The 12,258-nt window shown below is 32.4% G+C and overlaps 1 protein-coding gene across 3 annotated transcripts; it reads left to right on the top strand.

The window, feature by feature from the left end:
- Positions 1–3,306: 3,306 nt before the first annotated feature.
- Positions 3,307–8,995, top strand: LOC129304433 (uncharacterized CRM domain-containing protein At3g25440, chloroplastic). 3 transcript variants are annotated; one of them, XM_054944094.1, is made up of 4 exons: positions 3,307–3,822; positions 4,465–4,700; positions 7,353–7,760; positions 8,321–8,995. In XM_054944094.1, exons 1-4 carry the CDS (start codon positions 3,789–3,791, stop codon positions 8,864–8,866), a joined length of 1,224 nt encoding a protein of 407 aa, XP_054800069.1. In that variant the 5' UTR covers positions 3,307–3,788; the 3' UTR covers positions 8,867–8,995. The 3 variants fall into 3 exon arrangements, with proteins under 3 accessions (XP_054800069.1, XP_054800062.1, XP_054800077.1); XM_054944087.1 differs by having other exon boundaries at positions 3,307–3,904; positions 4,379–4,700; XM_054944102.1 differs by having other exon boundaries at positions 3,766–3,904.
- Positions 8,996–12,258: the final 3,263 nt, after the last annotated feature.

The raw sequence follows: 12,258 nt of genomic DNA, 5'->3' as shown, positions 1-12,258 counted from the left end.
ATACTAATATTTTAAATTATTAAAACCTTTTTAACCTGTATAAATATTATAAATATTAAAAGTTTAAAATATTTTTAATTTTTATAATTTTATTTCTTAAAATATAGAGACCAATATTTAAAAGATTGAAATTTTAAGGACTAAATTGTAAAAGGTAAAATTCAGGGATTGATTCACAACCGAATCAAAACTTTAAGAACTAAGTTAGTGAATCAAAATTTAAAAACTGAGTTACAATTAAGTCAAAACTATAAGGACTAAATGAATAATTTTTCCTTATCATTATCTTACTATAATAATCTCCTTGCAGTCAGCTAATGGCTAGTCCCTTTTGAGGTATATAAAGCCTTTCTGTCTTGGGTCTCTTTGCGTGTGTATAAAATACCCCCTATAATCTCTATACCTCATATTCGTCATAAACAATAAATGTTAAGTGCGCTAGAAACACTAAGTCTTAATTAATAACAAAAAGGTCCCGAGCTCTTTTATCACAGTTGACTTGGATATAAAAGAGATACAAAATTTTGATAGAATAAGTGTTTTGATTTTTATGAAAATGTAAAAAGTTACAAGTCTTAAAACTAACTGATAAAACTAAAGGCTAAAAATGTAGAATGTGAGTCTTTGATTAAGTGTTGACTTTTTTTTTTTGTATCTTTATCTTCTATTTATAGTGTCAAAGTGGTAGTAGCCTCTTCTTTAAGACTTATAACGCTTTACCAATGAATTAGGGATATTGTGAAACTCATGGCACGATCTTTATTTCGTGTTCTCCATTTTTAATAATCAGCCCGTCTCACCGAGATACTTGGGTGCGATATTCATAAATTCTGGAATCACTCAAGATCATGCCTTTTTGTGCCAATAGTTCAATGTTTGTAATTGACGGAATTTTAACATGTTTATTCTATCATGGCCTTCTATTGAGCTCAGGGCCAGCCCTTTTGTTTCAATTGAGTTTGACTCTTCAATTACTTAATCTAACTAATCCTATAATTCATTTGAATGACGTTTTATGCTTTAGTCCAAACATCTCAAAAAGGATTAGTCATTGGTTGTTTGCAAGGAAATACATATGTATTCGATACACACGCACACAAAGACCATACCTCAAACAATAAAATGGAAATAACATTATTGATGCATTGTTTATCAATGTCCAATCTTTGGATATTAGATCGAAGAATGATTACGTGTAGTTTGGTTTTGAATGTTATGGCAAAGGCATGAGAAAACTTATATATTTAACTTTATATATTTAATGTGTTTGTTTTTAATTAAATATGAATTTTTTATAAATTATTTATTTCATAATAAATTAATGTTATTAGTTAATTTTATCAATACATTAAGATCCACTTGCATGGTTTGATTGGATATAAATATATTAAATATATAAAATTAAGTACATAAGTCTTAACTAAAGACATATTCTTTTTTTTTTTGGAACTTAATATCAACTTTAAAGTATAATTAATATAAAAAATGAAATCTGAACTAAAAAGGTCTATATAAAATGTCGGAAATAAGAGAAACAAACAAATTATTCATAAATAATTTAAGTTCAGGTTAGAATCACGCCAAAACCAATAATGCACCTCGAGGAAGGGCAAATATTTGAGTACCTATTCAACTCTAATGTGCCTCTTTTAGTGAGGGTGGCTACCTTAAATTTAGATATTATATTGTTGTAAATCAAATCTCTTATGGCCCGTTTGGTAGCATGTGATTGTTTTTTAATGGAAATGAAAGTGTAAATGAAGTAAAAATGAGATCTTAAAACATATTTAGCATTCACATGGAAGTGAGGTATAACTTTTAAGTAAAATATATATTTATAGTGTGAAATACCAAAATGCCCTCCAAGTAAAAAAAAATATCTTCAACCATTGCTTATCAAAACCTTACCGTCAAAGAGCGAAAAACCTTCTATCAAACTAGAAATTAAAAGAACAAAATCAATCATCAAAACCAATAGATCTGGAGATTCATATCGAAAACAAAAAGAATGAATTAAAAGAAAATCAAAACAAAGTTCATCCAAGATTCTAGATCAATCAAAGCAAACAACATAGTCAGCAATCATTGTGCAAATATGGAGATTGAACTCGAACAATCATGGAGGTGATAATAGAGCTGCTGCCGACAAAGGTACTAGCCAAAAATCGAACAGGGAGGTGCTGACCACAATGCCAGAAATCAAACAGTCATCACTTGAAATCGTCGGGCAAATGAACTCTGGGGAGAAGATGATGGAAGTGCTGGCGATGATGGTGGCAGAGTTGAGGGATACCATGGAAGGGGTGGAGGAGACAATGCAAGCGGATTCAACCTTTGCCACTATTGAGCACGGCCATAGCCCACCTGCATCTAATGTTCGCCGCTGGCTTCAACTTCTGTCGTCAAGCTCTATTGTCATCGTCAATGGGAACCATCAAGGAAGGAGTTGGTCATCATCTCATTGAGGAAGAGGAGAGGCTAGAGCTTAAAGGGAAGTGGATCCGATGGAATTGAGTTTCACAAGGGTCCTAATGGAACTGAGTCCCATTGATTTTGGTGGAAGTGCTTTTTAAGGAACTGAATTCACAGCACCAAACATGCATTTTCTAGACTTTCACTTTCACTTTCATTTTTTTTCAACCTCAGTTCCAGCATGCCAAACAAGCTGATGAAAGATTGAATGCAAAATAAATAAATCCCAATAAATATAACATCTTACACAATAAGATATATTAGATTCAGGTAAGATTAAATCTTCATTTAATTGTTGATTATTTATTTAATTAAAACTAATTTAATCAGATATACTAAATTAAATTAAATGTTATTTAATTTAACATAACATCCAGATTCACGGATATTATAATCAATCTCCAACAAAAAAGGGGGGGGAGTTGGTTCACTTGTTAACACTAACAAAAAATTAGAACAGGCAATAAAATGCGAAAAGGAATTGGTTCATTTGACTGGACTCGTAAAAAAAAAAAAACGCGTACTTTTAGTTATTTTCAGAAAAAATAACAATTAAGCACTTCATAATAACATTGATGACAATTACATACTTCAAATTATTTGTTTGGCTAAAAAAAATCAATTTTATTGATTATTAAAAAAATATTGCATTCACAGATCTAAAAAGCAATAAAAGCAACCTAATCATATACAACCTAATTTTCATATCATTGATCTCTTAAAAATTTTAATTAAAAAATAAGAAACCATTCAAAATGAAAAATCATTTTAAGGGATTCCTTATAAATAGAAAAGTTGTTAAATATCTCAAAATTTCCCGTGGGTCGCACGCGAACTCGGGAAGTCTAGTTCTAGTTCATATTCGGAAGACGGGGCAAAAAATCGATGAGCTTCTTCTGTCCCTTTCCTTTCTTCGTTTCTCATCGGTAGTCTCTCCCCCCCAAAATCGCTTCCTCGCCATTGATTAACCAAGGGGCATTAATGTTAACTGACTGTTTCCACTGTGATTTTCAAATGGAGAAGCTGGTCTTCAGGTGCTTCTCCGGTAACGTGGTTAGAAGGAAAAACATGGTTTTCATTCTGCCTGTGATGTTTGGTTACCCCCAATGAGTTAACTGCGTTTTGGATTGCTAACTCTGATAGTAGGACTGTCGTGTTGAGGTTTGAAGGATGGCGCTTAGTCTCTAAATTAAGATTGGGGGAAAAATTCCATATTAGCCTCTCTACCTTTTCGACAAAATGCCTGCTGCAAGAATAACAATTTCGGCGGGAAGAAGAGAGGGAATGTGACAAAAGGAAACGAGGCGGAGAGAAAGATGGCGGGGAGGGTTTTGGCGTCATTAGCGCCCGGTAAATCTCACTCGTTTAAGAATCTCTCAAATACTTTGCTCTTTCTGCCACTCTTTTCCCGTCGTGTACTTCGCAGAACCAGGTACTTTTCTCTTTGTTGTGTTTTCACCTCACCTTTACAAACGAGAGAGAAATTATTAAACAGTAGTTGAATTTATATTGGTGATTGAGTAATTTGATCGACTACGTGGCATTTTCAATGTCTTTTTTTTTTTCTCCTTGGGTTGTTTTTTTCTTAGAAAAACTTGTCTATATTTATCTTTTTATGATTTATGATTATGATGCTTAGGAAGTGCAAAGCTATGTATGGCAATTGTATTTTCGCCCCTACTTATGCAGTTATATTTCATCTATATAAATAGCAATGGGAGAGGGCCCTGGCACGTGATTATACAAAATTCTGAAGCAAGATGTAACATATCTATTAGAATGCAAATAGTGAAGATGAATGTTATTGCAGCGATTTATTACATTGTTGATTTTAGTATACACTTCGGAGGGTATAAATCAGTCCAAAGATGTCTGATATTGTAATGTTGAATCTTCTGCACTGCAGTAGCTTGAACTCTTTGATAAGCAAGGCTTGTAGTCAGGAGTCTGGTTTCGGCTGCCACTATGACATAAAAACATCTCCTTTCTCAGGACACCTATGCATTCATTCAGGTCCATGCCTGAAGTCTAATGATAAAGTTGTAGAGCCACTTCAGGATTCTGAAAAGTCTTCAACTGTCACTGGTGCTTGCAATGGCAAAATAAAGAGGAAGAAACTAAAGGGGAAAAGAGCAGTTGTAAGGTGGCTAAAGCTCTTTAGATGGAAGAAGAAGAAAGAGTACCAAAGAATGACTGCAGAAGAAAAAATACTATACAAATTGAGGAAGGTAAATTCTTGTTTTCTTGCCCAAGCAACTGTTGTTGGTGCATTTCTATCCCAATTTAATTTGCACCATCAACACTTGCCCGTTGTCTTCAAATACTCTGAGTCTGGCTCTTTTTCCTCTTGTGCCACTATGCTAGTTATGTGGCTACACTTTCTTGTTTCCTATTGCATTCAACATGAAGCAGCTTTTATTTTACCTTTTAGATTGAATTGAACAGAACTTGCACTCATATTCCTTTCATGAAAAGGGATTTGTTAGGTTAATGTTCAACATGTGACAAGTTCCCTAACATGGTGAACTTCATGATAGGAAAAAATCTTGTTCTTTGAAACTCTACCATATATTAGTGTTGTCATCTTGTTCGCATAGGAATTTGTTTTGTGGAGAATACAATCGGATTAGTACATGATTACCAACTGATATTCTGTCGACAAAGAATTTTCTTGAGTAGATTCCCTTATTCCCAATTCAAAATTGCATGCTAAATAGATCTAATTTCTCAACTTAAAATTCTAGCATGAACAAAGTTAGGTATGAAAAGGAAAGCCTTTGTAAAAGCAATCTCTTTCTGCCTTTATAATTTCTATATTTCAGCGGATGCTCCAATAGTCAGTTGGCATTTCATGTGTTCATTTTCGTGATTCAATAAAACTTATTGATCGAAGAATCTGTTTATATTACAAAGTTTGGTTACAAGTCCTCTTTGCCATGTGGATTTATTCTCCATGTCTTGTCTCTTACATGGTCATAGTTCTAAGTTTCTTATTGTTGTTTACTTATTCTCTAATTGCATAATTCTCCTGTGGGGTATATTTTTCTAAATTGTAGGATTGGTGGACTAATTTTAAGTATGGCAGGCCAGAGAAATAAAAGGAACAGTTGATCATATTATGATTGTGATATGACTGTAGGGTTGAACCTCTTAAAAGAGTTTGCTCCAGTAGGAGGTGGTGGACTTTTCCAGGCCTAGCAGCAGAGGATTTTTTTTAGGTTTTCTTTTGAATCCTCTATTCTAGAAGGGGCTTTGTCTTACTAATTAGTAATTATGGAACTCGGTCTCTGTCTTTCATGTGGATACAATTGGCAATGAACTGTGATATGTTAATGCTGCTACTGAGGAGTTCCTGGGCTAAATGTAATGTGCTGGGTATGTTGAGTGTACCAGATTCATGTGGATTTGATTTTCCACAGCTTCCCCAGCAGATTAGAACATTAGATAGCAAGGAAAAGAGCAAACTCCTTGCCATCTTTGCAAATATTTAATGGTCGAAATTTGTGCATGATTAGAGGAGATCAAAGAGACTGCTGCTGGGTTGGCTGGAGTAGGTGTCTATGTAGAGGAAAAAGTGTCACATGGGATACTAGGAAGTTTCAGGTTTTTTTTGGTAAAGGAGGGGTATATTTTATTCTTTTTTCCTCTGCGAGAGGGTGGGTATAAGTTAATCAGTGAGGTTTCTCGTGTTATAGCATTCTGAGTTGCACAAAGCTAACTTTTCCTTGTCCTTTAATAAGGTCAACCCTAGCAGTTCTATCCATGGCGTGCTCTTACCCTTGGTTTTGAATACATCAATATGATTTTATGCGTCAAATGTCAAACGTAATTATGATAAACTTATCTTAAGTGAAAGGTTCTGAAGGTTTATGATTCCGCAATCCTTGAGTTTATTTAGATCATGAGTGCTCAATACTCAGTTACTACTCACTTGACTTGTATTCCATACATGATAGCTGTTCATGCAGGTCTGAATGTCCGGGAATTTGTGAGATACTCCTTTTGCTTACTATGGCGTCTTATCAATCCTGGATCAATCACTTTTGGATCTTTAAAGCTTTTTAAGTTATTTTTTGAGATGGCATGCCATGAGAAAGTCTTACCCAGCATTACCTAATTCACGATATGCAATGGTTGCACATGTGATATGGCTATTGGCACTTTGTATAATTTGGAATATGATAGGATATAGGGAAAATCACATCCAAGGACCAGTCAAGAAACTTATTTGCAGATAAGGACTAATGACAAGTCCTATTCGAGAAAAAACAAATCCAAGTTCCTATTTTTATAGTCCATTCTGTATTGATCCTTATTTGCAAATAAGTTTCTTAAATCTTAAGTGGTCCTTGAATGTGATTCTCTCTTGGATAATATATGTTGCTGGTATGCCTGAGGTCTCTCTAAATTATATCATAAGAATGACAATGGAACTGAGGATGATCAGACAATAACCAGCAGTGATCCCCACTATCTTCTAAAAACTTCTCCTTTTCCTCTAATTCAAAATCCATTGGCCTCCAACAATCTCCTGAATTTACCCAACCTCCTTTCTTGTACTGGTGGCCTGCTGCTTGAATAGTCAGATGCAACTAGGCACAAGTTAAAAAATACATAGCAAAGCTATATAATATAGCAGGATAAAAGACTTTTTTTTTTTTTTTTTGTTAACGTTAGCATTACAGCACACTAGTATTGTGTTTGGGAATGGAGGGTGGGACCACAGATGAATTGGGTGGCACGTTGACTGTAGTGTTTCTTTTTTTGCCTCATGATTAAGAAAACATGTGTTAAGCTGGGCTTTTGGTTTACCAAAATGTATTTAATGTCTGTCAGTTGCATCAATTAATCAATTTTCAATGCTTTCTTCACTGTTCTAGGCTAGGAAAAAAGAAGAGAGGCTTCTTGAAGCTCTGAAGAAGATTGAGCCTGCAGAATCATCGGAAACAACCCATGATCCTGAGATATTGACGCCAGAAGAGCACTTTTTCTTCCTAAAGATGGGCCTCAAATGTAAAAATTATGTGCCTGTTGGAAGACGTGGAATATACCAAGGTGTGATTCTGAACATGCATTTGCACTGGAAGAAACACCAGACTTTGAAAGTGGTGGTGAAGACATTTACGCCAGAGGAGGTCAAGGAGATTGCTGCAGAGCTGGCAAGACTGACTGGAGGGATCGTGCTTGACATTCATGAAGATGACACAATAATAATGTACAGGGGGAAGAACTATTCTCAGCCACCAACTGAGATAATGTCTCCCCGGGTTACCCTGTCAAGGAAGAAGGTATGGTGGCTTTGTTCATGTCCTTTTCTCTTTTTGGTCCAAGCCTCTGTTCAGTTTTTGGCCCTTTTTTATTAGAGTAATAGATTGAAGTGTCCACATAGATTTGAATATTTGATGTCTCAAATTCCCCTCCTCAGCAGTCGGAGGTGCTCACTGTTTTTTTTTTTTTTCATTTGTTTGTTTTTGGGTCTGACTCCATTACTGGAAATTGCAAAACTTCAAGGCAACACAGCTGGAAATTCGCCGTTATTTCTCACGACTGAGTGACTGGTATCCTTACTTAGCAGTTTTCACATTGTCATTCAAATTTATGCTGAAAAAATACAATGAATTCTTGCTACCAATTGCTTTGCTACTGCGTTTCATCTGAAAAATGACTATTTTGTTTAGTGGATCTTATTTACTGAGATATTGCCACACGATGGAGCACTAAGAGAAAACGCATGCAACCTTCTTTCCATCCTTTTAGGACCATCCCCATTCTTGTATTCACGTATCTTTAGCAGCTGCAGTATTGTCAGAAGCATTAATATTTACTTCATTCTTAATTTCTCATGCAGGCATTGGACAAATCCAAGTGTAGAGATGGCCTTCGAGCTGTGAGGAGATATATTCCGAGACTTGAGCAAGAGCTTGAGATGCTTCAAGCACAGCTCAAGAGCAAAGCCGATAGCAAAATAGATGCTGCTGAGGAAAACCAGAAAATTGATGACAATGAGAGTATTGAATCCGGTAGCGTTACAAGGTTCCAGTTAGGAAATGCAGATAAACTTCATGAGATAATAAACAAGAACAGCAAGTGCCCGGAGGATGAAACTGATATTGACACACAATTAGATACAGATCCCGAAGATTTATCAGACCTCTTTGAGATTGACTCGGAGAACGAAGTAAAAGAGGAACGGCCTCTTTATTTGGACAAATTTGAGAAATTTCCAGATCAGAATGACGGGGAAATCGATGACTTTGAGGAGCACTTGCGACAAATATCTTTGAAGTCCAAAAACTCCAAGTCCATGGAAGATGTGGACTTGCCCAAGCTTGATGAAGTTGATAGGATTGTGCTGCGTGCAGCATCCCTCTTAAAGCAGAAAAAAAGAACTTGAGATGTTTTGTGGATAATCAGGGTAATCTTTATAACAAAAAAGGGGATCAACTAGGGGAAACGGAAATTGCCCAATTTTTATTAACCATGTAAGAATGGGAAAAATAAAAGGTTTCCGCTTTTAACTTTACGTCGATCATCGTCCCTGATTCACTTGTTCATTCCTCCTCCATCCCTCCCCGGATTCGGCGTAGTAGCTGTCATGTCAAGATTGATCTCGTGGTTGGGATGGTGGTGTAAATTAATTTGCTATGTGCGGAAAACATGCCAAATTGCTCGTTCTTCTTGGAGGACAAATTCGGGCAACGTCATTATTTCTTATTGTTGTCTCTGGCAAATAAGGATTTAGATTATTAATTCAGTGTGCGACAATATTTCACGAAACAGGGGAGGGGAGGATAATGCTCTAGATGCTCTGCTAGTTTGCAAATACTGCAAACACTAATCATATTATAAAAACTGAGAAGCAACAATTATGAGCCTGCTTTTTGGCAAAAAAAAAAAAATTATGAGCCTGCCAATCTTTTTTTTTTTTTTCAAAGGAGTGGATTTGAACATAGACGAACTCAAACGCACACAAGCATGATCTCCAACAAGGAAAGCTCATTAGTGCTATGTATCCCTCCATAGAAGAAAACTGTTTGAACATCCGCACAGATAGATATGCGCGTGTATTGTATTTTGGCAGTAGGTAAATTGATTTCCGGGGATGGCAATAAAGTCCCAAAATTGCAAATTTATAACATCTAAGCTTTTGATAAAATAAAAAAAATTTGTGAATATTGATTGAAATAATTGCAAACAAGAATTTTAACTAGAAATTGAGTTATATTTAAAATTTAAATGTCTTATTTATAGTTAGAACTCTTAAATTTATAACTAATTAAATTAATATTTACAACTGCTTTTTTAGGAAATTTTGTCTATAATAAATTTATTGTTTTGAGATTCTAACACCATTCTCCCTTAATTTTATATCAACCCCTCTCCCAATCACGAGATCAATCCGAAAGCTATGGTTTTGACACTTCCAGGCACCGCACCTGACGCAATTGAGGTGATCTGAATCCCCTGCCCCTATAAAGCTTTGGACTATTGGTCGCTTTGGGTAAATAATACTGTTTACAATTTTTTTTAAAAAAAAAAACAGATTCTCTTTTTAAAATCCTCGTTGAGTTTTCGAATGGATTTTAAATAAACATATAATTTATTAATAATGATATGACAAGTATATTGTCTTTTTGGTGAATGTTTATGTATAGATTACTTTGATTATTTTTATGCAATTTTCTTATGAAAAATATTGTGCAAAAATACATACAATACATGATAAGAGTATTTTGAATTATCCCAATTTCAATTATTTAAAAACATGCCAGAATCAAATTAGGACAACCAAACAAAGAAAAGACCATAAAAATATAAGGAAAAATTAATCATTTAATTTTTAAAATTTTAACTCAATTGTAACCTAATTCTTAAACTTTAACTTGTTATAATTTGATTCTTATAAAGTTCATTTGGGTACTCTCAATTTCACATTTGATAAGTGGATTTGCACTTTTGAAAAATTAAAAGCTATTTGGTTAATTTTTTTGAATAAAGGCACATTAAAAATGTAATTAGAAGTGGATTTTCTCAACTGGATTTGGGAGAGCTTTTTAAAAGCACATTTCAAGCCTCATTGTTTGTGAGAAAGAGGAGAGAGGTAAAGTAAAAATTAAATAATGACATTAATAATAATAATAATAATAATAATTGAATAAAATAATGATAACACATATAGACCAAAAGCCACGAAGAAATAATGAAATATCATGCCCTTGTGAATCTCAGGTGAGTTGTGACCAAGGGACAATACAAAAGTGAGGTTTTTGAATTATTTATATATAAATTTTCGTAAAGAATAACTATTAAAAATGTTTTATATTGCTCATTTAATTTTAGAAAAAATTAATCTGTTGGTTCTTATGGTTTTCTCAATTTTAAATTAAGTCCCTATAGTTTGTTTTTTTTAATTAAAGTCTTATAGTTTGATCCATTAGGTATATTAATCCCTGTAAGTTTAAATTAATAATGAATTATTTATTTTCTCAAAAAAAATTACTTTTCAAGTTATAAAAGACCTAATTCAAAAAAAAAACTATAGATAACTAATTTAAAATTGAAACAAGCTATAAAGACATATAGATATATTTTTTCTATAATTTAAATATTTCAAATTTTATATGATGTATACATTTTTATTACTTTTAAATGTACTTTTCATCCTATGTTATTTAAATAACTTTCAATTCATTAAACTGACTTCTAAAAAAATATATCTAAATACAAATTTTATTACAAATTAACTTTTATTGAATTAACTTTTGTCAAATAAATTTTTAAAAAATAAAATTTTGATAAATTAAAAACTAAAATACACACAGTGTTAAATTAATTGCAACTTAATACCTAAATTTTGACACAATATAACTTAGTCTGTGTAATTTTAACTATTTTAAATATTAGTTCTTAATTTTTTCTAAAAATAAAATTATTTTAAAATTTAAAAACCAATATTTTAAATTATTAAAAATTTTAATCTCTATAAAAATAAAATTAAACTTTTAAAAATAATTTCCTGTTGAAAGGAGTGTTTGGCAAAACTGAAAAAAAAAAAAAACTCAAGTATAATAAAAAAATGCACGTTCAAGAAAATGGAAGAAAAAAAAAGGTGAAATAAAGCACAAAAAATAACAGTTAGATCTTAAAATAATAAATTAACTAATTAAGTTCTCAATAATTTTTTTAAAAAGTAAGTTGAAAATATCAATTTAAATTAATATAAATGTAAGAGTTTTAATTACAGATAAGTATTTAAATATTAAATATAACTTTTAAATTGTAATAGCTATTTATAAATGTTTAAATTGATATTTATAATTTATTTTAAAAAAATAATTAAAAACTTAAATATTATTAATTTATAATTTTTGGACCTAACTGTCACTCTTTCAATAAAGTATCGACCATTACCTTTGAATTTTTTGAAAAAAATTGAAAATGCATTTTTTAAAGAACATGATAATTAAAGACTTTATAAGATTATTAATTACAATTATGAATTCTGAATTATTAAAATATCAATGATGAATCATGGTCCTTATTTAAAATTTAAAATACATGAGTTTAAAATCATGAAAAGGCATTGTTGAAATTCCTATTATGAATTGATACTATTGTTAATCTCACTTGAAAAAAAAAATCCACACTTAAAAATAAAATGTTCACAATTAAAATTAACCACAGTTTCAACTCATAATAGTAATTTTAGTAGCTTTAATCTATAACACTTAAAATTTTAATTTTTTTAACTGAGATTAATAATAGTTCTAACCAATAGTAATAATT

Source organism: Prosopis cineraria, unplaced genomic scaffold (assembly GCF_029017545.1).
Source record: "Prosopis cineraria cultivar Desert tree isolate PC_DT_omini unplaced genomic scaffold, ASM2901754v1 PC1, whole genome shotgun sequence".
Taxonomy (NCBI): Eukaryota; Viridiplantae; Streptophyta; class Magnoliopsida; order Fabales; family Fabaceae; genus Prosopis; species Prosopis cineraria.
Note: the sequence above shows the minus strand (reverse complement) of the source record. Positions and strands in the feature narration are given on the sequence as shown.